The sequence below is a fragment of the Lepidochelys kempii genome, chromosome 21 (genome assembly GCF_965140285.1).
Source record: "Lepidochelys kempii isolate rLepKem1 chromosome 21, rLepKem1.hap1, whole genome shotgun sequence".
Classification (NCBI taxonomy): domain Eukaryota; kingdom Metazoa; phylum Chordata; order Testudines; family Cheloniidae; genus Lepidochelys; species Lepidochelys kempii.
The window spans coordinates 665,415-692,888 of NC_136400.1; the positions used below are offsets into that span (position 1 = coordinate 665,415).

General features: G+C 41.2%; 1 protein-coding gene and 1 long non-coding RNA gene across 2 annotated transcripts in view; both read right to left on the bottom strand.

Moving 5' to 3' along the window:
* SYCP1 (synaptonemal complex protein 1) overlaps nt 1-25,113 on the bottom strand; it is a 74,003-nt gene extending 48,890 nt beyond the window's left edge. Inside the window, exons 1-14 of the mRNA XM_078849817.1 lie at nt 25,006-25,113; nt 22,853-22,937; nt 22,612-22,658; nt 21,190-21,354; nt 20,553-20,620; nt 20,249-20,322; nt 18,056-18,114; nt 15,584-15,653; nt 7,757-7,830; nt 6,647-6,755; nt 4,652-4,746; nt 3,197-3,381; nt 2,153-2,220; nt 904-965 (exon numbers count right to left, since the gene is read on the bottom strand). Of these exons, the coding sequence (XP_078705943.1) occupies nt 904-965; nt 2,153-2,220; nt 3,197-3,381; nt 4,652-4,746; nt 6,647-6,755; nt 7,757-7,830; nt 15,584-15,653; nt 18,056-18,114; nt 20,249-20,322; nt 20,553-20,620; nt 21,190-21,354; nt 22,612-22,658; nt 22,853-22,937; nt 25,006-25,113 (1,269 nt within the window). The remainder of the gene's footprint in view (nt 1-903; nt 966-2,152; nt 2,221-3,196; nt 3,382-4,651; nt 4,747-6,646; nt 6,756-7,756; nt 7,831-15,583; nt 15,654-18,055; nt 18,115-20,248; nt 20,323-20,552; nt 20,621-21,189; nt 21,355-22,611; nt 22,659-22,852; nt 22,938-25,005) is intronic.
* Nucleotides 13,207-14,771, bottom strand: LOC140901452 (uncharacterized). The gene is made up of 2 exons (XR_012155860.2): nt 14,319-14,771; nt 13,207-13,724 (listed from the first exon to the last, which is right to left on the bottom strand). It is a non-coding gene; the product is annotated as an uncharacterized LOC140901452 (long non-coding RNA).
* Nucleotides 25,114-27,474: the final 2,361 nt, after the last annotated feature.

The following is a 27,474-nucleotide window of genomic DNA, read 5'->3' on the forward strand; positions in this document are numbered from 1 at the left end:
ACCACACTGGGAATCCCAGAAGGTGGCATTAAAAATATTTTTTTAATTATTATTGGAACTCATTTCACACTTCAGCCTCAAATGTAATGTCAGAGGAGTTCAACAGGGGTAGGAGTTTGCAGACATCATGGAAGAAATTAGTATTTAGAAAGGTATCTGAATGAAGACAGGGTGAATGCTTGGCATACCAAGGCAAGGTCATCCCATCCATAGGAGATGGCATGCGAAAGGATGGAAGTGCAGAAGAAAATGAATAGGGCATCAAGGCTCATTTCATAGCCATACACAGGAAACAAACATAAGAGATGAAGTCCAAGACGTAGGCTGTGGTGGAGTCGAGGAAGGCCCAGGCAAAGGAGAACCAGAAGTAGTATTCAGAGACTTCAAAAGAGATGAGTGAAATAGTCTAAATCAGTGGTTCTCAAACTAGGGGCGCCGCTTGTTCAGGGAAAGCCCCTGGCGGGCCGGGCCGGTTTGTTTACCTGCCGCATCCGCAGGTTTGGCCGATCACGGCTCCCACTGGCTGCGGTTCGCCGCTCCAGGCCAATGGGGGCTGCGGGAAATGGCGCGGGCCAAGGGATGTGCTGGCCGCCCTTCCTGCAGCCCCCATTGGCCTGGAGCGGCGAACCGCGGCCAGTGGGAGCCGTGATCGGCCAAACCTGCGGACGCGGCAGGTAAACAAACTGGCCCGGCCCGCCAGGGGCTTTCCCTGAACAAGCGGCACCCCTAGTTTAAGAACCACTGGACTAAATGATCGGTTAGAAAGTTAAGTTTAGTGGCAGCTTTTGAATAGATTGGAGATGGTTGATATGGGTCCCCAGGAAGCCTCTAGAAGGGACGCTGGACCCCAAATGAAAAATAAATGTCTTTAGACTATTAACATCTAGGACAATTTATATTTACCAAGGCTTCTGTCAGATCTTCAAGTTGTATTTCTTTGTCACTTTTTAGTTTGGACATCTCTTCTACAGCAAATACAATGTAAAGATATAATACAAAATGGATACAATTCTCTATATTAATATATTATCAACATTGTTTGCCCCCTCAAAAGCCTTTTAGGCCCTAATTCAATAAAGTACTTAATTTTGTACTAATTAGTAGCTTTATTGACTTCATTGGCACTGCATGTGCTCAAAATTACAAAATATACTGAAGTATCTTGCTGAATCAGGGCCAAACATATTGCCTTTTTATTTTTAGTTTCAAGTCATGAATGAAAATTAATTTATATTTTACCACTGAACATATTTTTCTATGGAGTTAAAAAAGACATTGGCCCAAATCCAGAAATCTTGACTCAAAGCTATATTCTGCTCTAAATTATATATTGGTAACATGACCTAATTGAAAGCTGAGCTGGACAAATATTTCAAAGAAGGATTCGTGAACATATATTTCAATAAAAATTAAATCATTCACTTCAATGGTCTTCACAACCCTTCTTAGGTTTTCCACAAACACATCTATAAGTGAATTGTTGTTTGCAAGAATGTACAGAGAAAGCTAGTTTTAGAATACATATGCAAATGTCTGCTTGCACAAACATTTGGACCGCAAGTATTTACATGGCTATCCTGAAATCTCACTGATTTCCCTCCTCCTGTTTAATAAAAGTTGCAGCTATTCAATCAGGAAGTAAATTCCATAGTACTGTTTTTTAGACACCAATCACATACCACAAATAATGATTGCTAATATTCAAGACAAACAGTTCACAAAATACCTTTTGGCTGAAATATTTTTGCATAAGGCAATTATGAAAAAAAATTATATATATTATTTATAAGACTATGAAAGTAGTGAACATCTTAGGGCCAGCATTCCGGATCAGTTCAAACTCTGCTTCACAAGGGATCTGGGAAAAGGGAGAAAAGGCAGTTTATGTTGTCATCTTTCTACTTCCTCAATCCTGGAACTGATCCTCAGTATAATTTAGAGCAGTCTAAAAAAAGACAGGCACTCATCAACATTACACGTCCAGAGGATCTCTCCACATTGATCATATACACACTACACTATGAATCAAAATACAAGACACTGGAGTGGGTATTATACAGATAATACCAACCTTCTCAAAGAACTAATACTGATATTTTTACCTGTAACCAGCTCTTGCAAAAAAATTCATTCCTTTTTCAGCAAATCTTACCCAGTTCAACAGATTTATTTTGGAGCTTTGAGGCAAGTATTTCTGACTCTTCTTCAAGTTTCTTCAACCTATTTAAAAGCATAATAAAAAACAATATTTTTCCGTGTAGGATTTAAACTAGAAAAGTAAGTCATATTTCTGTTGGAAATACAATATGTCTATCTGCCTGCTAACAAGCAGATAGGTAAATATATTACACATATAGGAAAGTAAGCTATGAGAAATTTAAGTACCAAACATTCTATCAACATGTTGCTTGAATAGCAGGCATAATAAAATTAGTTAAAAATAAATTGATAGAAAGATACATTCCCAAAATGTAGATTTTTTTTAAAGTAAATGTTACATTTTTTCAAAAACATCATGTCCAGATTTTACCCTTAGACCACTATGAATCTGGAGTAATCATAGAAAAGTCAGTGCAGTTACTCCAGATTTACACCAATTTATGTGAGAGCCAGTTTTAGCTTCATATCCCCTGAATTTCTCATAACTTCTACTAGTGACATGACATTACAGTGCAATGCAGTCTCCTGAAAAACTCCATTACAAGAACTGAATAAAATACCCACTTTATAGATCAATTTCTAGTTTTGCTGAGATTAATTTTGATTACCATCAATTACTTCTTGCAAAAAACCCCAAACATTTTAATGACAAATGAAATGAAAGAACATTAAGTAGCACTAAACAGTAATACTATTATATACCCACTGAATGTCCATATCACTACATTTATTATTATTGAACACTTCTATTACAGTACTGCCTACAGGTCCCAACTGAGATTAGGGCCACACTGTGCTAAACACAACACACACACAGTAAGAGGGGGAAAAAAACGGTCCTAAAAAGCTCACAGTTCAGAAAAAAAAAACCAAAGGATGTGGGAAAGTAAGGATGATACTTTACAGGTAGAAAACTGAGGCACAGAGATTAGGTAGTTTACTCAAGGTCACACAGAAAGATCTGGGAACTGAACACAGTTTAGTGCCTTAAATCACAAGATCATCCTTTCACTCTAAATATAAAAACTTTTTTAACCTATTTTGTTCTCTTTTCAGCAACTCTTTCAAATTAGAAACAGCAATTTCAAATTCTTCAGCCACTGATGCATGCAAAGCCCTAGTTTCTTTAAGTTCTTCCATTTGTGCTTCTTTTTCTACAGTGACTTCAATTAAGGTTTTCATTGCAGTCCGTAATTCGTTTTCTAAACTCTTCTGAGCAGTCTAAATAGAAAAGTGTAAAAAAATAAAATTTGTTGTAAATATGTGTAAGACATTACCCGCCATATTCTTCATGGAAATATGGATATGACATATCTGAAATGTACTTTATACAAGATGGCTCATGTAAGGTGTCACCGGGAAGGTTATGATTTACTGAATGTGTTTATCCAATTTGTATGCATGTATTATTTTTGTATCTGAAGCTGGGAATATTGACCATGTCTCTGTATTTCAAATGTGCTACATTGGATGAGGCCAAATAATGTTAGTGGCTTACTGAAGACAATGCACACAATCATAAAGGTTACCTCAGGAACTGTGTGCAGCAGAAACCTCTCAGAGATAGCTCTACACAATGGGAACTGTTTGACCCAGGTCACAACAAAAAAGCTTTCCAGCAAGTGGGGGGGGGGAGATAAAAGAGGGACAATGACAACATGAGTGACCTCACTCTCCCTACAACAACACACCTGAAAACACCTGAGGAACAAAGACTGAACTGTGGAAAGTGCTGGTCCCAGGCTGTAAGGATTTTTAGCTTGTGTAAGAAAACCTGCGAAAACCAAGGCAACTTGTGCCTTAAGAATCTGCCAGCCTGTTTTTCACTCAGGGTGAGAATTTGCTAATTTGTATCCTACCTATCTAGTGTGTTAAGCTCAGTTTGCGGCTTTTGTTTATTTACTAAGGTAATCTGCTTTGTTCCATTTGCTATCCCTTTAACTACTTAAAAATCTACCTTTTGTACTTAATAAACTTATTTTGTTTATTATTAAACCCAGTTTATGTAATTTCTAAGCAGGGGGGAAGAAGTTGTGCACATCTCTCTTCACATTGAGGAAGAGGGCGGATTTTTATGAGCTTGCGCTGTGCAGATTTTTCTAAACAGTGCAAGACAGTATTATTTTGGGTTTATCTCCCAAAAGGGGTGTGGACGTGAGTGCTGGGGGAGTCCTCTCACACAGAGCTGACTTCAGTTTGGCTGTAGCTGGGTGTGGCGCGACCTATATGTGTGTGCTGCAAGAGGCGGGGGAGCCTAATTCAGCAAAACAGGGAGTGGGAAGCCAGGCTGGTGAAGAAGGAGAGGCTCAGTGAAATCCCCGTACATTAGGCGACATCCCAGAAGGGGGATCCAACTCGTCACGATGTATAGTAGCAAGCAATTACAATTCATGGTTCAGATGAAAAGTACTGACAGTTGTTTCTACAAATTACACATCTACCTTATTTATATTACATTTTGATTTGAAAAAAAAGTTAGAGCAAGTCATACCTCTGTTTTTTGCAGCAAAACTTTAGCTTCTTCCAGTTCTCCCATCAAATGTTCCTGTTTGCTCTGTGATTCTTTTAACATTTCTTTTTGTTGTTCTAAATGACAATTGTTACAGATAAGATATACACTAATGTTTCTAAACATTATGTCATGTACCAAACAAATTTGACGGTACTCTACAATAATTTGTACAATATATGCCACTTAAATAATTTATCTCTCTCAATAGTTTAAGAGAGAGACATGAGAGAGCACTGCATACATATCACTTTTCATTATGTAAATAGAAAATACACGGAGTACTTAATAAATAGATATTATTTATAAAGTTTAATTAAATGTACCCATCCTAGGCACAACATGGTATATATAAAAAAAATATAAAAAACTTACAGCCTTCCAAAATAAATAATTATTCCTCATCTACTCAATGAATTAGGACTCTCTCCACAATTTTACAAAGCAAAGGAAACAGAAATAACTTAATTACTGATAAAATGATATAATTTTATTTGTCAAAATCACTGAAAACATACCACTATTTTTAAGAAGTATTTAATTTAATTAAAAGTGGCTGATTAACAGTTAAGAAGACTAAGTCCTTTCTTTGCCCTTTGCAAGTTTCACTCAAAACACTCATTGACATGTCTCAACCATGAAATGGAAGGCCCCTTCTAAAAGCAGTTCAATGTCCAACTCCATTCATTTGCCTGCCTACAAGGATGTCAACTCTAATGCCATCTGTAAAGGTATTTTTTGGAGATGTGGAAACATGTCCAATAGAGAAAAGAGTGAAAACACCATTTATTTCATTGGCTGCTGAACAACTGCTGGAAACTAACAACTTTCAATAACCAGTGACCTAGGGTGGTCTACACACAAAAATTGTACGCTTTTAGCTATATTGAGATAGTTAAAATGGAACTCCTCCCACAGTGTGGACATAGTTATACCAGTATAACTTATTCCTACAAGGGAATAAGCTATATTGGTATAACAGTGTCCACAGCAGCATTAAAAAAAAAAATCACACCCCCAAAACAAATGCTTACATTGGTACAAAAATTGCGTGTCCATTATACCGCTACAAAAACTGCTGGCGTATCGAGACAAAAACAGTCTACCATGCTGACCAACATTGTGTCTGAATGTTCTTGTTTTCTCTCTCTCTCTCTCTCTCTCATCAATCTGTCTGTATCCATCTGTTGTCTCATTTTATACTTAGATTATGAACTTTTGGGAGCAGAGACTATCTTTTCTTTTGTTTGTACAGCACTTAGCACAATAGGGTCCTGGTCCATGACTGGGGCTCTTAGGCAATACAATAATAATAATAAATAATTGTAGACCAGACCCTAGAAATAAAAGTTTGAACATACTGTTATGGCATAAGGTGCTAACGGTTTGTCCATTAGGGTGTCACTGATCTATAAGCACCCAGATACTGGTTAAAGAGATTGTGTGGATTAAAGCACTGGTCTGTCTGGCAGTTACAGCTTTGAGACTCCTTTGTACTGAGAAGCAGGTGAACAATGCCAAGGCTCACTTTTCCAGGCCATGTGGTCTCAGTGAGTAGCCTTGGACTAAGGGTTTCACAGGTGTGGAAAAAAAGGACACAGGAATTGTTTAAAAGAAGCTGGGTTTGTTAGCAATTTGAGACCCTCCCTGGAGAGCAAGACAACTGCTTCTTAGGACTGCGACAGGGGCACCTTACCTGAGGTTTCTACAAAAGGTATCTGCTTATCCGAAGTTTGTTACCAACTCCATTCAACCCCTAACTGCACTTGTGTATATTTTATAAACAAATCACACTAACAAAATACCCAATTCCATTTCACCCAATTTCTGCTTCAAAACAGGAAAGTGATCTGCAAGTCCCCAAATTCCACCCGTGCTCAGCAAAAGAATAACACCACCATGATCAATCTCTAGCTTTTCTGTCTCTTGCACTATTACAAATAATGCTATTTGGATTATAGCAATTAAAATTCTTACTTGTTGCTTCTTCTAAATCAATAATCTTATCCCTTGACTCCTGCAACTGAATTGTGAGGTCTCTCATTTTATTGTCTTTTTCACCACTTTGTACAGTCAGAACTGATAGCTAATGAAGTGAAGAGCAATTACAATATATAAATAACAAGGTCTAGAAAAGACTACTAACTTCATATTGTTTTCACATTTGTACATTATATGCAGGATTAGGATTTCATTGAATAACTGCAGAAAAATGAATACAGCTCAAGAAAAAAGTACGGCGGCATTAACCAAATGTCCATAAAAAAAGGCACTGCAGTCTGGAGACAGCAGATCTGCCATCAAAACTAGACTGTAAGTTCCAACAGGATGGAGGTGTAGAAACTTATATTTAGGGAGAATGGAGTATCCATTCAGACTCAAGTAGTCTCTTGATGTCATTTCCTACACTTACACCAGTGCCTGGTCAGACTGATTGCCACCTCCTCAGATCCATTCTCCCCATGAACCAACAGGTCCATCTTCTGACCCTTCTCAAATTAAAAAAATTAAAGAAATAAAACCTTCTTTCCACACTATTGATTATACTCCTAATACCACCACCACACGGTTCCACAACTTGCCCACCTTTCTTGGCTCCCTTAATACCATGACAATACCCTATTCCCTCTCCTAGTCTCAGTATTCCTCCAGTCAGTCGCTGGTCTGATCTGTTTCCTGATCCTTCCTCCCAGCTTCTACATCATTCTCTTTCCCCCATCTCTTCTTCACCAGCAGATGTGGAATGAACCTTGCTCAAATACAAAGATTGTCAGAACTCTGTATTTCTTTTATGGTGCTTTGTGGGGGAAAAAATAATGGCATATAACTCCCATTAACATTTTAATTCAAACAACATAAAGCAAGAAGCACTCAATTTAAATATCACTTATAATAATAATTTTCATCCTTCAAAAGTACAAAATCTTTTACAGACAACAAAGCACCTTTTTAAGAACTATTCTGTTTTTTTCTGCACTCCAACTAAATTAGTCAACAACAATAAAATCAGTTGATATTTTTGCTCCATATAATGCAAATTATATTTCCAAATAAAAATGTACAAATTGGACTTTACATTAAACAAACCTGCTTTTCCTTGACATCTGTTTCCATTTTGTATTCTTTTTCAAGCTGTTCTACTTTTTCTGCTGCTTCTTTTACTTCAGAAATAAAATGTAAATACTTAGTACTTAAACTAAACATACTTCAAGAAATCAAATATAACTGTCATTTTAGAATATATGTATATTTATATAGCTTTGTCATTATAGATTTACTGCTGAGGTATGTTTGAAGCTATGAACTATTCAGAGAAAATATTTTTTGCAATGTCTCTTCACATATTTATTCCAATATTATGTAAAATGGGAAGTCAATGAGAATTTCATGTATAGAAATGATGCCAGGCTGATCACTTGAGTGTAAATAATCAAATAATGAGCCCAATGTTTTTGCTGGTATAAACCAGTGCAGCTTCATCATATATCAAGAAGGCAACTACAGAAAACAAGCAGTGCCACTGTGGGCTGGGCTCCATAAGAAGAAAAACAGTGTCTGCAAAATTCCTATGGTGATAGGTACTAATACAAAACCCTAAAACAGAGGCAAAACAAGAACAAAGCTGACTGGAAAATAAATGTATGCAGTGTTGTTGTATCCATGTTGGTCCCAGGATATTAGAGAGACAAGGTGGGTGAGGCAATATCTTTTATTGGAGCAACTTCTGTTGGTGAGAGAGAGAGAAGATTTTTAGAGCTACACAGAACTCTTCAGGTTTGGACAATGCACTATATACCCCAATAACAACTAAGTGGGTGAAACAAGACAATCACTATACTCTCAAATGAACTCTCACAGAAAAATGATAAAAGACAAAAAACACAGTATCATAGAATCATAGGACTGGAAGGGACCTCAAGAGGTCATCTAGTCCAGTACCCTGCACTCATAGCAGGACTAAGTATTATCTAGACCATCCCAGACAGGTGTTTGCCTATCACTTGTGTGTGAACACTTTTCACAAAGCGATTACTTTATATCTGGCCTTTAAGTCCTTAGCCTCATTGGAAACATGCCTAACACCTTCAAAGAACGAACCTAAGAGCTTAAATTCAGAATTTTGCTAGATTCTAAAAATCATGGACTGAACAGAGACACTGGATTTATGGCTTATCACAACAATCTATAAAGTACTTACCCACCCAATAACTGGGTTGGTGTTAATAGGCACTTCAACTTCAATGGTCCCTTGAGATGTATGTTAACTTCTTATGCTAAACAATCTGTCACAGCTTGTAATTAGATGAACCTGTGACTCTGAGTACTCTACTCAGACATGAAGAGGAGCTCTGTGCAGCTTGAAAGCTTGTCTCTCTCACCAACAGAATAAAAGCTATTACCTCACGTACCCTATCTCTCAGGTGAATAAATGTTATTTTCAAGCTTTTAGAGCAGTGTTTCTCAACCTGCGGCCTGCTTGCAGCCCAATCAGCACAGAGCTATGGTCCACGCGACATCCTCAGAGCCACAGAGGTACTACTGGATGCGGCCCACAATGGTAAATAGGTTGAGAACCACTGTTTTAGAGTATTACAGATATACAGGTTCCAAACCTACTAAGGGTATGTCTACACTACGGAATAAGGTCGAATTTATAGAAGTTGGTTTTTTAGAAATCGGTTTTATATATTCGAGTGTGTGTGTCCCCACAGAAAATGCTCTAAGTGCATTAAGAAAAGGAGTACTTGTGGCACCTTAGAGACTAACCAATTTATTTGAGCATTAAATGCATTAAGTGCATTAACTCGGCGGAGTGCTTCCACAGTACCGAGGCTAGAGTCGACTTCCGGAGCGTTGCACTGTGGATAGCTATCCCACAGTTCCCGCAGTCTCTGCTGCCCATTGGAATTCTGGGTTGAGATCCCAATGCCTGATGGGGCTAAAACATTGTCACGGGTGGTTCTGGGTACATATCGTCAGGCCCCCGTTCCCTCCCTCCCTCCGTGAAAGCAAGAGCAGACAATCGTTTTGCGCCTTTTTTCCTGAGTTACCTATGCAGACGCCATACCACGGCAAGCATGGAGCCCGCTCAGGTAACCGTCACCCTATGTCTCCTGGGTGCTGGCAGATGGGGTACGGCTTTGCTACACAGTAGCAGCCACCCGTTGCCTTGTGGCAGCAGATGGTACGGTACGACTGGTAGCCGTCATCGTCATGTCCGAGGTGCTCCTGGCCACATCGGCTGGGAGCGCGTGGACAGACATGGGCGCAGGGACTTAATTTAGAGTGACTTGACCAGGTCATTCTCTTTAGTCCTGCAGTCAGTCCTATTGAACCGTCTTATGGTGAGCAGGCAGGCGATACGGATTGCTAGCAGTCGTACTGTACCATCTTCTGCCGGGCAGGCAAGAGATGAGGATGGCTAGCAGTCGTACTGTACCATCTTCTGCCGAGCAGCCATGAGATGAGGATGGCTAGCAGTCGTACTGTACCATCTTCTGCCGAGCAGCCATGAGATGTGGATGGCATGCAGTCCTTCTGCACCGTCTGCTGCCAGCCAAAGATGTAAAAGATAGATGGAGTGGATCAAAACAAGAAATAGACCAGATTTGTTCTGTATTCATTTGCTTCCCCCCCTCCCCCGTCTAGGGGACTCATTCTTCTAGGTCACACTGCAGTCACTCACAGAGAAGGTGCAGCGAGGTAAATCTAGCCATGTATCAATCAGAGGCCAGGCTAACCTTCTTGTTCCAATAAGAACGATAACTTAGGTGCACCATTTCTTATTGGAACCCTCCGTGAAGTCCTGCCTGAAATACTCCTTGATGTAAAGACACCCCCTTTGTTAATTTTAGCTCCCTGAAGCCAACCCTGTAAGCCGTGTCCTTAGTCGCCTCTCCTTGCGTCAGAGCAACGGCAAACAATTGGGCATCTGAGAGTGCTGTCCAGAGCAGTCACAATGGAGCACTCTGATGGGGCTAAAACATTGTTGCGGGTGGTTCTGGGTACATATCGTCAGGCCCCCGTTCCCTCCCTCCCTCCGTGAAAGCAAGGGCAGACAATCGTTTCGCGCCTTTTTTCCTGAGTTACCTGTGCAGACGCCATACCACGGCAAGCATGGAGCCCGCTCAGGTAACCGTCACCCTATGTCTCCTGGGTGCTGGCAGACGTGGTACGGCTTTGCTACACACTAGCAGCAACCCATTGCCTTCTGGCAGCAGACAGTGCAGTATGACTGGTAGTCGTCCTCGTCGTGTCCGAGGTGCTCCTGGCCACGTCGGCCGGGAGCGCCTGGGCAGACATGGGCGAAGGGACTAAATTTGGAGTGACTTGACCAGGTCATTCTCTTTAGTCCTGCAGTCAGACCTATTGAACCGTCTTATGGTGAGCAGGCAGGCAATATGGATTGCTAGCAGTCGTACTGTACCATCTTCTGCCGGGCAGGCAAGAGATGAGGATTGCTAGCAGTCGTATTTTACCATCTTCTGCCGGGCAGGCAAGAGATGAGGATGGCTAGCAGTCATACTGTACCATCTTCTGCCGAGCAGCCATGAGATGCGGATGGCATGCAGTCCTTCTACACTGTCTGCTGCCAGCCAAAGATGTAAAAGATAGGTGGAGTGGATCAAAACAAGAAATAGACCAGATTTGTTTTGTACTCATTTGCCTCCTCCCCTGTCTAGGGGACTCATTCCTCTAGGTCACACTGCAGTCACTCATAGAGAAGGTGCAGCGAGGTAAATCTAGCCATGTATCAATCAGAGGCCAGGCTAACCTCCTTGTTCCAATAAGAACGATAACTTAGGTGCACCATTTCTTATTGGAACCCTCCGTGAAGTCCTGCCTGAAATACTCCTTGATGTAAAGCCACCCCCTTTGTTGATTTTAGCTCCCTGAAGCCAACCCTGTAAGCCGTGTCGTCAGTCGCCCCTCCTTCCGTCAGAGCAATGGCAGACAATCGTTCCGTGCCTTTTTTCTGTGCGGACGCCATACCAAGGCAAGCATGGAGGCCGCTCAGCTCACTTTGGCAATTAGGAGCACATTAAACACCACACACATTATCCAGCAGTATATGCAGCACCGGAACCTGGCAAAGCGATACCGGGCGAGGAGGCGACGTCAGCGCGGTCACGTGAGTGATCAGGACGTGGACACAGATTTCTCTGAAAGCATGGGCCCTGCCAATGCATGCATCATGGTGCTAATGGGGCAGGTTCATGCTGTGGAACGCCGATTCTGGGCTCGGGAAACAAGCACAGACTGGTGGGGCCGCATAGTGTTGCGGGTCTGGGACGATTCCCAGTGGCTGCGAAACTTTCGCACGCGTAAGGGCACTTTCATGGAACTTTGTGACTTGCTTTCCCCTGCCCTGAGGCGCATGAATACCAAGATGAGAGCAGCCCTCACAGTTGAGAAGCGAGTGGCGATAGCCCTGTGGAAGCTTGTAACGCCAGACAGCTACCAGTCAGTCGGGAATCAATTTGGAGTGGGCAAATCTACTGCGGGGCTGCTGTGATGCAAGTAGCCCACGCAATCAAAGATCTGCTGATATCAAGGGTAGTGACCCTGGGAAATGTGCAGGTCATAGTGGATGGCTTTGCTGCAATGGGATTCCCTAACTGTGGTGGGGCCATAGACGGAACCCATATCCCTATCTTGGCTCCGGAGCACCAAGCCGCCGAGTACATAAACCGCAAGGGGTACTTTTCGATAGTGCTGCAAGCTCTGGTGGGTCACAAGGGACGTTTCACCAACATCAACGTGGGATGGCCGGGAAAGGTACATGATGCTCGAATCTTCAGGAACTCTGGTCTGTTTCAAAAGCTGCAGGAAGGGACTTTATTCCCAGACCAGAAAATAACTGTTGGGGATGTTGAAATGCCTATATGTATCCTTGGGGACCCAGCCTACCCCTTAATGCCATGGCTCATGAAGCCGTACACAGGCAGCCTGGACAGTAGTCAGGAGCTGTTCAACTACAGGCTGAGCAAGTGCAGAATGGTGGTAGAATGTGCATTTGGATGTTTAAAGGCGCGCTGGCGCAGTTTACTGACTCACTTAGACCTCAGCGAAACCAATATTCCCACTGTTATTACTACTTGGTGTGTGCTCCACAATATCTGTGAGAGTAAGGGGGAGACGTTTATGGCAGGGTGGGAGGTTGAGGCAAATCGCCTGGCTGCTGGTTATGCGCAGCCAGACACCAGGGCGGTTAGAAGAGCACAGGAGGGCACGGTACGCATCAGAGAAGCTTTGAAAACCAGTTTCATGACTGGCCAGGCTACGGTGTGAAAGTTCTGTTTGTTTCTCCTTGATGAAACCCCCCGCCCCTTGGTTCACTCTACTTCCCTGTAAGCTAACCACCCGCCCCTCCTCCCTTCAATCACCACTTCCAGAGGCAATAAAGTCATTGTTGCTTCACATTCATGCATTCTTTATTCATTCATCACACAAATAGGGGGATGACTACCAAGGTAGCCCAGGAGGGGTGGTGGAGGAGGGAAGGAAAATGCCACACAGCACTCTAAGCACAGCACTTTAAAAGTTTACAACTTGAAAATTTATTGAATGACAGCCTTCTTTTTTTTGGGCAATCCTCTGTGGTGGGGTGGCTGGTTGGCCGGAGGCCCCCCCACCGCGTTCTTGGGCGTCTGGGTGTGGAGGCTATGGAACTTGGGGAGGAGGGCGGTTGATTACAGAGGGGATGCAGTGGCAGTCTGTGCTCCAGCTGCCTTTGCTGCAGCTCAACCATACACTGGAGCATACTGGTTTGGTCCTCCAGCAGCCTCAGAATTGAATCCTGCCTCCTCTCATCACGCTGCTGCCACACTTGAGTTTCAGCCCTCTCTTCAGCCCGCCACCTCTCCTCCCGGTCATTTTGTGCTTTCCTGCACTCTGACATTATTTGCCTCCACGCATTCGTCTGTGCTCTGTCAGCATGGGAGGACAGCATGAGCTCGGAGAACATTTCATCGCGAGTGCGTTTTTTTTTTCTTTCTAAGCTTCACTAGCCTCTGGGAAGGAGAAGATCCTGTGATCATTGAAACACATGCAGCTGGTGGAGAAAAAAAAAAAAAAAAAGGGACAGCGGTATTTAAAAAGACACTTTATAAAACAGTGGCTACAGTCTTTCAGGGTAAACCTTGCTGTTAACATTACATACATAGCACATGTGCTTTCGTTACAAGGTCGCATTTTGCCTCCCCCCACCGCGTGGCTACCCCCTCAACCTTCCCCCCTCCCTGTAGCTAACAGCGGGGAACATTTCTGTTTAGCCACAGGCAAACAGCCCAGCAGGAACGGGCTCCTCTGAGTGTCCCCTGAAGAAAAGCACCCTGTTTCAACCAGGTGACCATGAATGATATCTCACTCTCCTGAGGATAACACAGAGAGATAAAGAACAGATGTTGTTTGAATGCCAGCAAACGTACACTGCAATGCTTTGTTCTACAATGATTCCCGAGTACGTGTTACTGGCCTGGAGTGGTAAAGTGTCCTACCATGAAGGATGCAATAAGGCTGCCCTCCCCAGAAACCTTTTGCAAAGGCTTTAGGAGTACATCTAGGAGAACCGCGAATGCCAGGGCAAAGTAATCCTTTCACATGCTTGCTTTTAAACCATGTATAGTATTTTAAAAGGTACACTCACCAGAGGTCCCTTCTCCGCCTGCTGGGTTTAGGAGGCAGCCTTGGGTGGGTTCGGGGGGGTACTGGCTCCAGGTCCAGGGTGAGAAACAGTTCCTGGCTGTCGGAAAAACCGGTTTCTCCACTTGCTTGCTGTGAGCTATCTTCTTCATCCCCAAAACCTGCTTCCGTATTGCCTCCCTCTCCATTGAAGGAGTCAAACAACACGGCTGGGGTAGTGGTGGCTGAACCCCCTAAAATGGCATGCAGCTCATCATAGAAGCGGCATGTTTGGGGCTCTGACCCGGAGCAGCCGTTCACCTCTCTGGTTTTCTGGTAGGCTTGCCTCAGCTCCTTCAGTTTCACGCGGCACTGCTTCGGGTCCCTGTTATGGCCTCTGTCCTTCCTGCCCTGGGAGATTTTGACAAAGGTTTTGGCATTTCGAAAACTGGAACGGAGTTCTGATAGCATGGATTCCTCTCCCCATACAGCGATCAGATCCCGTACCTCCCATTCAGTCCATGCTGGAGCTCTTTTGCGATTCTGGGACTCCATCATGGTCTCCTCTGCTGATGAGCTCTGCATGGTCACCTGCAGCTTGCCACGCTGGCCAAACAGGAAATGAGATTCAAAAGTTCGCGGTTCTTTTCCTGTCTACCTGGCCAGTGCATCTGAGTTGAGAGTGCTGTCTAGAGCGGTCACAATGGAGCACTCTGGGATAGCTCCCGGAGGCCAATACCGTCGAATTGTGTCCACAGTACCCCAAATTCGAGCTGGCAAGGTCGATTTAAGCGCTAATCCACTTGTCAAGGGTGGAGTAAGGAAATCGATTTTAAGAGCCCTTTAAGTCGAAATAAAGGGCTTCATTGTGTGGACGGGTGCAGGTTTACATCGATTTAACGCTGCTAAATTCGACCTAAAGTCCTACTGTAGACCAGGGCTAAATTAACAGTTTTGCCATGGACTTTAAGGGGAGTAAGATTCGGCCAAATGAGTACAAAGAATGGATGAGAATCTCTTTTATGCCCCTTTTTAGAACCTAGTTGACCTTCCTCAGGAATTGTTGCCATATTGTAGAACCAAGTTATGCTGTAATAAGAGCATCTGCTCCCCTTATTACCACATAAGCATGTCCTATAGACATTCTTAACAGTGTGCCTATAATTCATTGGTTCTAATAAATCCCATCACTCCTGCCAAAAGTGCATGTTATGATCTCCAAAGATCAAAGAGATTGTTACATGTACTCTGTATATTATGAGTATTGTAAACATTAGGTGGAATTCTTACATTTAAAACACATTTCCAATCTGGAGTTCTCTGCTTGCACATGAAGTTCCTCAAAAGCCAATATCATTCTCTAAAAAATAAAACATAGCAATAAATGTTCAAAAACAAATGATTTCCTATAATGAAAAAGGAATGTACATACCATTTAAAAATATGCAGTATTATAAGCCAATGGTAACGTTTCCAGATTAAAAAGTACTTTGTTAAAACAGACAGCTATTATTTTAAATCAATGTTACTAGAACAATTATTTAAAAAATTAGAAATTGAAGTAATCCCATACTTAGATGGTAAGCTCTTTAGAGCAGGGACCATCTTTTTGCTAGCTATTTGTACAGTGCTTAACTTAATGGAGCCCTGGTGCACAACATGGGGTGCCTAGGTGCTATCACAGTACAAATAATAAATAGAAGTCAAAGGTTAAAAAGAAACATTTAACTTAACTATTTTAATATCAAATTCTCTACCCCAGATAAAAATTCCTCTCCCTTCTCATTGACAAATATTCAAAATTCTCACTATATTCCCACTGAAGTTCAGAAAAAAACTGAAGGTCAAATGTACTTTGCAAGACTCTACTGATGGTTTTACATTTTGTTTAAAATACCAAAAGTCCAGACAAAAAATGGTGTAAAAGAACTTAATACCTCCCTCTTATCCCTACTTACTCATCTGTTCCTCCACAAAATATATTAAGGGTTTGTCTACAATACCACTTAAGTTGATGTAACTTAGTTGTTCAGGGATGTGAAAAAGCAACCCCCCGAGCGACGTAAATTACATCGACTTAACGTGGCATCTACACCGCACTATGTCGGTGGGAGACACTCTTCTGCCAACATAGCTTCTACCTCTCGCTGAGGTGGAGTAATTATGACGACAGGGGAGTGCATAGTGCGGTAGTGTAGACCAGCCTTAAGACTAAATTTTCACTCTACTTACTATGCTGTACTATACTTAAAACTGGTGTATATTTTCAATTCTTATGTCATGATACAATTGTATTGCACCTTATGTTTGTAAGCATGTTTTGTATTAATACATGTATATATTTTTCAAATAAAGTTCTTTATGTTAAAAAAAACCACCACCAACTGAATAGAACAAACTCTTATCATTATATTCTTATCATAAAGACTTGGGCACTCAGCACCAGCAGCTGCCCATGTGACAATGGCAGGGAATGCTGTGGGAATTCTTGTTTTATTTTTATGAACAATCCATGTGACTCAGTTTTACTCTGTATTGTTACCCACTAGGTACAAAGAGGTTAACTTCTCCCCAGGGCACAGAGAAGCAAGACATAAGTGGATGTCACCCTTGAGAGACAATGGGAGACCCAATGACTGAAAATAAACATTTAACTGTCTGGGAGATAAGGAATGCTGCGTCTATAAGGTGCAACTGGAATGGTTTTTAAGACTAGCTGCTGCCCAGAGCAGAGACACAGGGTCAGAGAGAGTGAGACTAGGATAGATTCAAGGATAACATGGAACAGTGCGCAGTTGTTTTCTGCCAATATAGACTCTTAAGTTTTCCATGATGATCTAAGGACCCTCAAATGCTGTATTCCAACTGACTAAGAAATGCTGGCTTGTTTTGAAAAGGCTACACTCTGTCACTGCAAATACTGGTTATATTGCTCCCTAATAGTGGAAGTTTCTAAAAGGAGTCTGAACTTGTTCAGACTTGCTGTAGAGCCACAGAGAAAAATCAAGAGTGCTGGCGCCTAAAGGCCTAGCCTTGGAGTTATACAACTGTGGGTCTCACCCTTGTAAAAAGCAAAGGGCTTGGCAAAAAATAGGAATACTCCAAAGAGACTGTATAAAGACTGGGGCTATAAGGATCCAGGGGTTTCGGTCCTCAGTTTTGGCAGGTCTACAACTCAGGTTTTGGGGGTGGGGGTGTGTCACAATCCCTTGTCACCACCAGTGAAGACAGACAAAGCAGTATCTGATTGTCTCACACCCACTACTTACACCAGGAAGTGTCCCAGGCAGGGCTGTCCAAGCAGCTGCGCAGACTCCTTGATGTTGCCGCAACAGACTCCACTCTTATCTGGCTTCTGCAATCTGCATCCAACCTTGTTCCTAGTTCCACTCCACTCTTGTCCTGTTCCTGATCCCTATCTTGCTCCTTCCCTCACTCCTCAGTTCCTGCCTTGTTCCTGATCCTTGCTTCATCTCTGGTTCCTTCCCCTATACCTTGTTCTGACTAACAGCCCTATCAATCCTGTCTGTGATCCCCAGCTTGTTTTCCGGCTCTGGGGGTCAGGTCAGAGTGCAATTACGTATCCTAGCCTCTCCTATTAGGTCGGACCACCTACATCCCAGCTCCTAGCAGAGGCACTGACCCTCCTGTAGATCAATGACAAATGTGTTTTGCATTTAAGAAAATCTCAGCATTCACATCAACTCAATTCAGCTGTTTAAATTTATAGTATTTTGAAACCTCTTATAATCAATCACTTACCTCAATATTATTATTAAGTGCCATATATAGATGTCTGGTTTCTTCTCTTTCATGTTCATCTGTCAATATAGAAATATTTTGAATAAAATTTTACTTTTAAGATATGCACAACAATACAGCAATAAATGTAATATACAAGGGCATATTAGATTGTACATATGATTTTAAAAAAAGTTTTGCCCAAGCATTTCAATACACCATGCATCAAGAATTAAAACACGGATATGGTGAGCCTGCTTTTTCTCGTCATTTTACCAAAATGTCTGCAAAAATATTGTTGGCAAATGTTATGCAATGCAGAAAAAGTGTATTCTCCATCTAAGTAGCATTCCAGATCAGTTTACATGGTTTCATTCTGAATTCCACTTCTTCCAGACAGAATGGCAGGCTAGATGTAAATCCAGGATCAAAAAGTATAAGCATATTATCATGTTTTTATTATTATAACAGATTTGGACACATCAAAACACAGCGACAGCAGGAGTATCAAAGATGAGTTGATAATTCCTTGAGTAGCCCCACTGAAATCCACTCTGTTTCATTGAGACTACTTGAGGAATAAGGTGGTCAAGTGATATGGTCACATAATTAAACATACTATTAGTGCCGCAAACAACTAGATGTTTCGGAATCGAACATTTATATATATTTATTTACTTCCTGGATTGCCCCCTCAACCTAACCATTGTTAGTTGGCCAATTTCCAATAACTATCATGGCAGAAATGACTCGAGAGATTTGAGAGGGTAGTTATTTTAAAGATAAATTCAGGAAAGGTGTTCCATATGTAAGAGATGGCATAGAAGAAAGCGTGAAGACACTTGTGAGAAAAGCAGTCAAATGGACCATCAAGTCTGACATCATTGGTAAAGACAAGGAACCATGAGGCTGATGTGATAAATGACGAGAACAGATAACTAAGATGAGGCAAAGTTGTGAAAGGCCTCGAAGGTGAGAACAAAACATTTGAATTTGATGCAACAGAAAACTTGGTCAGCAAAGAGATCCAAAGAGATTTGTGTGATATAGGTAGTGCAACAGGCAAAGAAGATTATCTTAGCATCTTCGTTTTGTACAGACTAAAGAGGGATGATGTCAATGTTTCAGCTATGTGAACAGAAAGAAAATATCTTATTTTAGAAATGTTATGAAGAAAAATACAGGAGGATTTGTACGTGACCTAGATGTGAGCACAAGGGAGATAAGAGAGTCTAAGTTAATGTGCCAGTGTGACCAACCACACTGCTGTGGTAGCTAAGCACCTTACAAAAATGTCATGGGTTCCCCATATAGTGTAATCAATACTGATTTTTGGTTCTGCCCTGTCTTCCATTACTGTAGAAGGAAGAAAATATTTTTACCATTCTGGGAACGGTATGATGCAAGGTTTAGTCTTGCATTTTGTCCTACACAAGGCAAGATGCAGGTCATTCTCTTCTCTTGTGAAAAGCCATGAGACAACTGTTAAACATCTGCATCTTGCACTTAAGACTTTCATCCTTGTAGCTGACAATGCCATTGCTCCTCAGGAACACAGCGGTCATGAAAGATAATGGTCAACAATGGGGCTACTCACAGTAGTAAAGCTAAATGTGTAAATATGTACAGGATTGAGGCCAGAGAAACTGAGCAACTCTTCAGCAGCATGGATCCAGCAACTCTGAAGGTTTTGAAGATTAATTCAGATAAAAGCAAGATTATAGTTCTAAAGTCCCAATTCAGGAAAGTACTTAAGCACATGCATAATTTTAAGTACTTAAATTGAATTTAATGGGACTATTACATGTATGCTTAAATACCTTCCTGGATCAGTGTCTAAATGGGTAGCCAATGTAATGTAAAAAATACTAGTGCGATGCACTTATTTTGTTCTGCATTGTTTAGGTATCAAGCTACCCCAAACAGATCAATGTTGCTTCTGATGAATATGCCAAAGAAAAGGTTGGGATACAAATGTATAACCCTTTAACAACCTTGTTGCCTTTGGGGGAAAAAAACTCTGAAATTAAGAACACAAAATGAATAGCTATTAGGTCTATGGCTTATTTTCTCCAGAAAACTTCATTTTGGTGAGATGAGCCACGCACAACTTATTCAAACTACACTAGAATCCATGCCTGCAGAAAGAAAGCTTGTTCTCCCATGCAGCAGTGTGCATTTACAAATGTAAAACAATATCTAAATACTATTTACATTTGTTGGACTTCTCTGTGGATCGAGCACAGGTTTCCTTGAGCAGATTACACAAACGTCTTGTTGCACTGTTTCTGAAAGAAGAAAAACCTATTTTATTATTATTTACATAATATTACAGGGGTGTATAGTATTTTGCAGATATAAAAATGACAAGGTCCTTGCCTTGAGAAGCTCCTTGCCTTGAGAAGCTCTGCAATCTACCGTCTTTCTTGAGTGCAGTTAATTATTCAAAATTATAAATAAAAATGTAAAGTGTTCAGTATGAAAAAAATTTCTATAATATTTTGTTCATATTACTCACTCTTGTAGAAGATCTTTATTTTCACATATCTCATCTTCCAATTTCAAACTTAGTTTTTCATTTTCAAACTAATTTTATAAGAGATGCACATAAAAAATTAGTTATTCAAAATACAATTATCTTGCTTCATTTCTTTTCAAACCTCACCTGATAATATATTTTATGTGCTGTTAATTATACCTATTAATTTCTCTCCGTGCTGTTATTTCACTGTGACTGCAATATTTAACTCTGAACCATGTTTTGTGATATAATTTGTATGAAGGGAGAATAAACATATCAAGTTTCACTGTACTCTTTTTACAAGTTACAGAGAAGCTTCATTTCCACGTGTTAATTACATTCTTATTTTTTTTGTATATTAAGTTGCTTTTTTCTTTCAAAACAAACATTCATTATTGAGAGGATAAGTTTTTACATTTTAAAATTAAAAAATGAAGTTTTGCTTGTAAAAAGGTGAAGCTGTTGGATCAATTAGACGGTCAAATATTTTTCACAAGATGAATTGCTTAAATTATTTTTGTGAGCTGTGAATCATTATTGATTAAATTATATTAGAAAGCCAAATTATATTTGTTTACTCAGAAAGTTTTTATTCTTAAAAATATATTTTGAAGTATCCTAGACAGAAACTTGCCTGTAACTCTTGAATAGCTTTACGTTGTGCTTCAATAATCTTTTTATTTTCCTGCAATTTTCTCTCCTTCTGCTTCAGTTCAGATTCTACCGTCACTTTCCACCTCTTGATCTTTTCAGCCTCTTTGTACAGTTTTGAATAAAGCTCATGCATTGTCTCTATATTCTATTGAAACAGGTTTCACAACTTAATCTGAAATGGTGTTTAATTAAAAATATTCTACACACGTCTCTTAGAAATATCATAAGAATTTGTATTTCTTTAATAAATTGCAAAGTAAGCTGCTCTAGGGATCAAAGTTTAAACTGATTAAATATGGTAGCACCACTGATGCACTATTCTGAATGCTTACAGCAGCCACTAAAAACCACTGTGTACCAATTTGTTTCATGGAATAAGAAACAAAAAATGCACAATTACAACACAATACAAATAAGGGAAAATTCTCCTAACATCTTCAGATCTTCTAACATAGCTGAAGGCAAATCCTGGCAGTCATGGATGACTACTCCAGGTCAAATCCAGGTCCCACTAAAGTAAATGGGAGTTTTGTTACTAATTTTATTAGGGCCAGGATTTCACCCACTAGGTTTCCCATACCAAGTTCCAATGCCCAAAAGTCCAGACATTGGGAGTGAAACCAGTAGGACTCCAGAGAGCATATCCAAGAATTCCTACGTTTTTTCTGCAATAGAGGGACTTTATGTGCTGTTAATGATATCAGTCAATTAAGAGTTCTAAAAAGAACTGTAGAGCACCACACAAGAAACTGTAGATTAATGGTCTTAAACAGCTCATAGAAAAGGGGAATCGGTTCAGACACAAGGTCATATTTTTTCTACTCTTTAAAAAAACCTCAGGGGTCACCAAATTTTATCCTCCTTCTATGGCTTCACCAGGGATTATTACAGCATGATTGTGCTTTATTAGCTGCTAAGGTTAAAGAAGTGCAGTCCAAGTGGAGATGGAAACCATGAGACCCACAAGAGGAAGCCCGTTCGATCTGGAAGGGTGTGGCTGTTGTCCGGGTGCTTCTCATGTCAGGAATGCTAACTGCTGTAAACTTTGCTGAGTGTTGGAATAGAGCGCAGCAAAACAGCACTGAGGAAAATGGGCTGAAAGTACAGTACTGTAATTCAGCTTTTCAGTAGTTCATGCTAGTAAATTATTTGGTGTTGCCATAGATTGTACTATGTATAAGTGGAAGGCTGTCTAATGGTTAGGGTACTAGCCAAGGACTTTGGAGACCAGAGTTCAATTCCTTCCTCTGCCACAGACCTTCTCTGTCATTCAGTGTCTGTGCCTTTGTTTCCTCATGTGTTAAACTACTACTTGCCTACCTCATAGGAGCATTGAGAGGATAAATACATTAAAGATTGTGAGGTGCTGAGATACTAGATTCAGTCTGTACACTTAACTGACCTCTTCTTCTACCTCAGGCAAAAAATTTATTTTCTGTGAAACAGGATCTGAAAAAGATATTTTGATGAATATTTTTTCTAAATAAATTTGTATAACATATAGTATAATAGCTTAAAACTAGGCAAAATGTTACAATATTTAGAAGTGTCTTCTTAGAAGACATTAAAAAGTGCATATAACTAGAAACTTAAATTTAAAGAGACCATTGTACAAGATGATGTAATACCCTTTTTGGCCTTACCTGGATCTGTGACTTCACCATGGCTTGGTGTACTTGTCATTACAAAAGGCAAACTAAAATAATCTTCTGTGCACTTGTTAAAAACCTAGAAAATTTTAAAAATTAGTTTGTTAAGGTATATCTGAAGGCTGGGAGTGCCAATCCCAGAACAATACTATAGTTAAGGCTCTGTTCAAAATTTATTTTCCATTCCCTGTAACATTCTCAGAAAACATTCGTGATGAAATTTCACAACCTAAATCTTACCTTAGAAATCAATTTTTCATTTTTAGAAAATACCATAGAAATCTGATATGAGTATACCTGATCTTATATGCTTTTAAAAACTGAGCATATCTGGAACTGATCAGTACTTGAATAAGAGACCCCAATGAGAAAAAAGAATATGTTGAATTTATGCATATTTATGCAACAGACAATTAAGTGTGTGCAGGCCTCAACTAGTACTACTGACTGACAGAACATGAAATAGTTCATAATCCAATTGTTTTCAGTGGGACTATTTGTCAAGTAAGGTACTATTCGGGGTGAATAAGGTTATCTGAATATATCCTAAAATTTTATAATCCCTGGATAATTTTCTGTATTCTAAATTATCCACAATAGGCTTTGCAATTTTAATTTCTCGCTGGCTGAATATCTATATTTTTTTCGGTCATTGTTCTCAAATTATTGTAGCTTTCTGTAAAACAGAATATTTGGGGGGGGGGGGGATGAAATTTTTCATTCTTGTTCTTAGGCCAAATATTACCATTTTTGGAAATTCTGGTAACATTATTTTTAGTTGTTTTGGAGCTATAGTTAGGCTTGGAAGGATATTATCAGTAAGCATCAATTTCAGCATACATACACAAACCAACTAAAAATATTTCCACCTATAATAATCAACATTTACAAATAGGCAAAGTAAGAAAAATGCCCCTTATTTGTTTGATTTAAGGATTTTGTACATTTCTACATGATAATAATGTTTTAATGGCTATAAATCTTTAATTTCTTGAATTTCAACATCTACTGTGACTAAATATTTACTAACCCTTCAGTTTCTCACAATTGAAAATTTAAATCTATAAAAATTGAAAAAAATGCTTAAAACTAATTATTATCCATCAAAATTATTAAAAAACAAAACACCAAATTCTGTCGGGGCTAGCTACAACCATAATTCTCCCTGCAGCTTTCAGAGTGCAACAGATGTAACCTTCCAGATACACATACACCAAATAATGCATGGGTTTTCAACCTTTTTCTTTCTGAGGCTCTCCTCTCCCCACTCCCATGCTATACAAGTTCCACGGCCCACTTGTGACACTGCAACAGTTTTTCAGTAGATTAAAAGCCAGGGCCAGTGTTAGGGGGGTAGCTAGCAGAGCAATTGCCCAGGACCTCACACCACAGGGGGCCCCGCGAAGCTAAGTTGCTCTGGCTTCAGCTTCAGCCAGGAGCATCGGGGCTCAGGATTCAGCTTTCTGCCCTCGATTCCACTGGCCCTGCTCTCTAGTTTATTTTGGCAGAGACCCTGAAACCTGCTCACGGCCCCATTGGAGGCCCTGGACTCCTAGTCAAGACAGGGTTGCCAACCCTCCAGGATTGTCCTGGTGTCTCCAGGAATTAAAGATAATATTCAATTAAATTTTATGTCATGCGATGAAACCTCCAGGAACATGTCCAACCAGAATTGGCAACCCTAGATGAGAACCACTGTAATAAAAGTACTTCAATTAGGAAGGCCTAGAGCTTCAATTTAGAAGTTACACTACACTATAAGGCGACAATATTTCTCGACAAGGTCCTTGAACTGGTCTCCAAGAACAGGACTTCGCGGAACAGCAGGCGGGTCTGCGCGGCCCTTCTGACATCGAGCTACGAAAAGGCAGAGCCGGGTTGGAAGCGCCTTTACCGTACTGCACTAACGTTAACCCACAGCCCCGGCGTGCGGAATACAGCTGGCGAGAGACGGCCCCACGAGTCGCGGCCGCCCGCCCGCCCGGCCGCCCCGGGGTCCCCACAACCGCAATCCCTGTCCGCAGCAGGAAGAGGGACGCGGGCGTGCAAAGGTCTCGCCTTTCGTTCGCGTCTGAATGTTCTCCGCACCGACACACAGCCGCGATCGCTGCGCCGAAAAGCCGCCGTTTCATTCGTGCCATGTTTACCTGACAGGCTCCAGCGCCCCTGGCGCTCGCCTGAGGTTTAACAGCAGACACTTGGCTGCTGCTCAGCCTGGGAGGCACGAACAGTGTAAAGGGCTTTTCTTTTTCCATTTCCCCAGGCCCAGCAGCACGAGAACCAGGCTCTCCACGGCACAGGGACCGCGCCCCACCCCACCCCTGAGCGCCGCGGTCAACGGCCGCGCGAGCCAGAGGGAGGCGAAAAAGGCGGGAAGCGCGAGCCAGCCCTGAAACCTGTGGGCCGCGCGCTGCCCGCGAGGCGCTTCGAAGGGCCAGGCCGGGGGGCAGCTGGCCAAAGCCGCCTTGCGGGCGGGGGAAGGAGAAAAATCAGGCCGCCTGCTGTTTGCGCGGGGACAGCGGAGAGGGCCGGGACGGGCCGCGGTGGCTGCGTGGGGAGCCCTGGCCCAGGTGCTGGGTGACGCGAGTCTGGCCCCCGGCTCATCAGGCTGTCAGCCGGCGGGGGACGGCTCAGGTGGACACACAGGTGGGGCAGGAGAAACAGGGACGCCCCCTTCACAGCTCAGCCTTGTTTGGAAACAGACTGACCCCGAGGCTGGGGGCATCAGGGTGCTTCCCCGGGGCCGGCCCGAGAAGGGTGTAGTCTCCTGTGACAAAAGGTGTTGAGATATAGCGGCCTCCTCTGCTCCAATATGCACTGTCTCACAGCAGCTCCCCTCAGGGAAAAGGGTGCTTTGAATACCTGCCAGCCTCAAACCTTCTCCCTGGGATCTCAGGCTTACTTGGTGCAGCTCAGATATCATTTGTCATTATCAGTAATAATTCTTCAGGCAAACTTCTGCTCTTGGTAGTACTTGTGTAAACCTAATGCCTTCCATGCTATGCCAAATAGTGTCTTGGTCTGTATTTTCTTAACTATCTGAGTTGCACCTGTCTTAAAGACTACTGGCTTTGCACAGGTGCTATGGAGAGAGTAATTTCATCAGTGTGCTATTACTGTGATAGTGCATAAGGAGGAAAGAGCCCAGTGGATTTTTAAGGTGAGATATGACAAAAAAAAATCTAACATGTACACCTCCCCTGTTTACTTTTATCTAAACAGCAAACTTGAGTGGGACAGCACTGAAGGTGATAAACATGGAAATCTTGTACTCACTTTATCAGACAAGAGAGGGAGAAGAAGAAATGGAAACTGGGGTAAGGAGGAAAAGAAGATTAAATTAGAAGGAACAGCTCCCTTCACTCATTTTCTTTTATCTCCATTTCCTTTTTTGTCCTAATAATCTCCACTTGGTCTGTTCTGTTTCACCTGTTCCCTTCATTCCTTTAGTTTAAGGCTGTGGTGCCTTGTAAAGCTTTACATATTCTCCTCTCCTTTTAGTCAGTATAACAGAGCGTAGGCCACAGTACAGTCATACTTGATGCACATAGCTTACAACTGTATGTGGTTAAAGCACTCATTTGACTCTTCCTAAATCCATACAAAATGTAAGTCTCAAACTCTATAGTAAAAAACACTAATAGCATATAATTTCTGAGAAAACAGGATATCTTAAACTTATCTTTTGTATTAAAGATAAGATACTTTTGGTCTGTGTTCACTATTTGCATTATAATTCAAAAGTGATGAATGTCTCACACCTGTGGATCTGATTGAATCAAACCATATCTAATATATGAAAGTATTCATACATGGTTTTTAATCTGCCATATGAAAATATTTTAATGACAAAATATAATAGGTGCTCATTAACATTGCCAAAGTATTAGCATAATCTTGAAAACATTAGCAAAGCGAGTAAGCTGCCCCTTAAATATCATGAAACTTTACTGAAAAAGACATTCCAAAATGAAGCTAGACAAGTGTCTGGAGTAAAGAAAATGATTAGGTGCAATAACAAACTCATTGTGGGAGGAGATGCACACCAGCTGCCGGATCCTCTTTCACATTTATGATGTTTTGATTGTTTAAAAAAACAAAACAAAACCACCCTACCTCTTAGTGGTGTGTTTTTTTTTAAAATAATAATCCTGAGATAAAACTATTTGAAAGTTCATTCTATGGTGAGAAATGTTTAATGGCTGTGTAGAATGTTTAAAATAAATAAAATTTTATTATAGTCTTCTTTATATACCCATCATATCTTTATTCCTATCTTTTTAGAAAGATAGGGAGCACTAACAGACTGAATGGGATTCTACCCACACAGTTGTGGGCAGTGCCCACTGTGTGACTGGATGTACATTTCCAATGGGTGCATGTAATTTTCTAAAACTATTAAAAAAAACCACCTCAAAAAGTTATTCCCCCTTATAGGCTAGATTCTGTTCACCTGTGAGGTGGTACATCAGTGCAACAGCACCCCCTCAGGTCAAGCATGACACAGCACTGGGGCTGACAGTCTAGCAGTCCTGATGCCCAGGAGTCTGAAAACATAGAATCAGAGAATATCAGGGTTGGAAGGGACTTCATGAGATCACCTAATCCAACCCCCT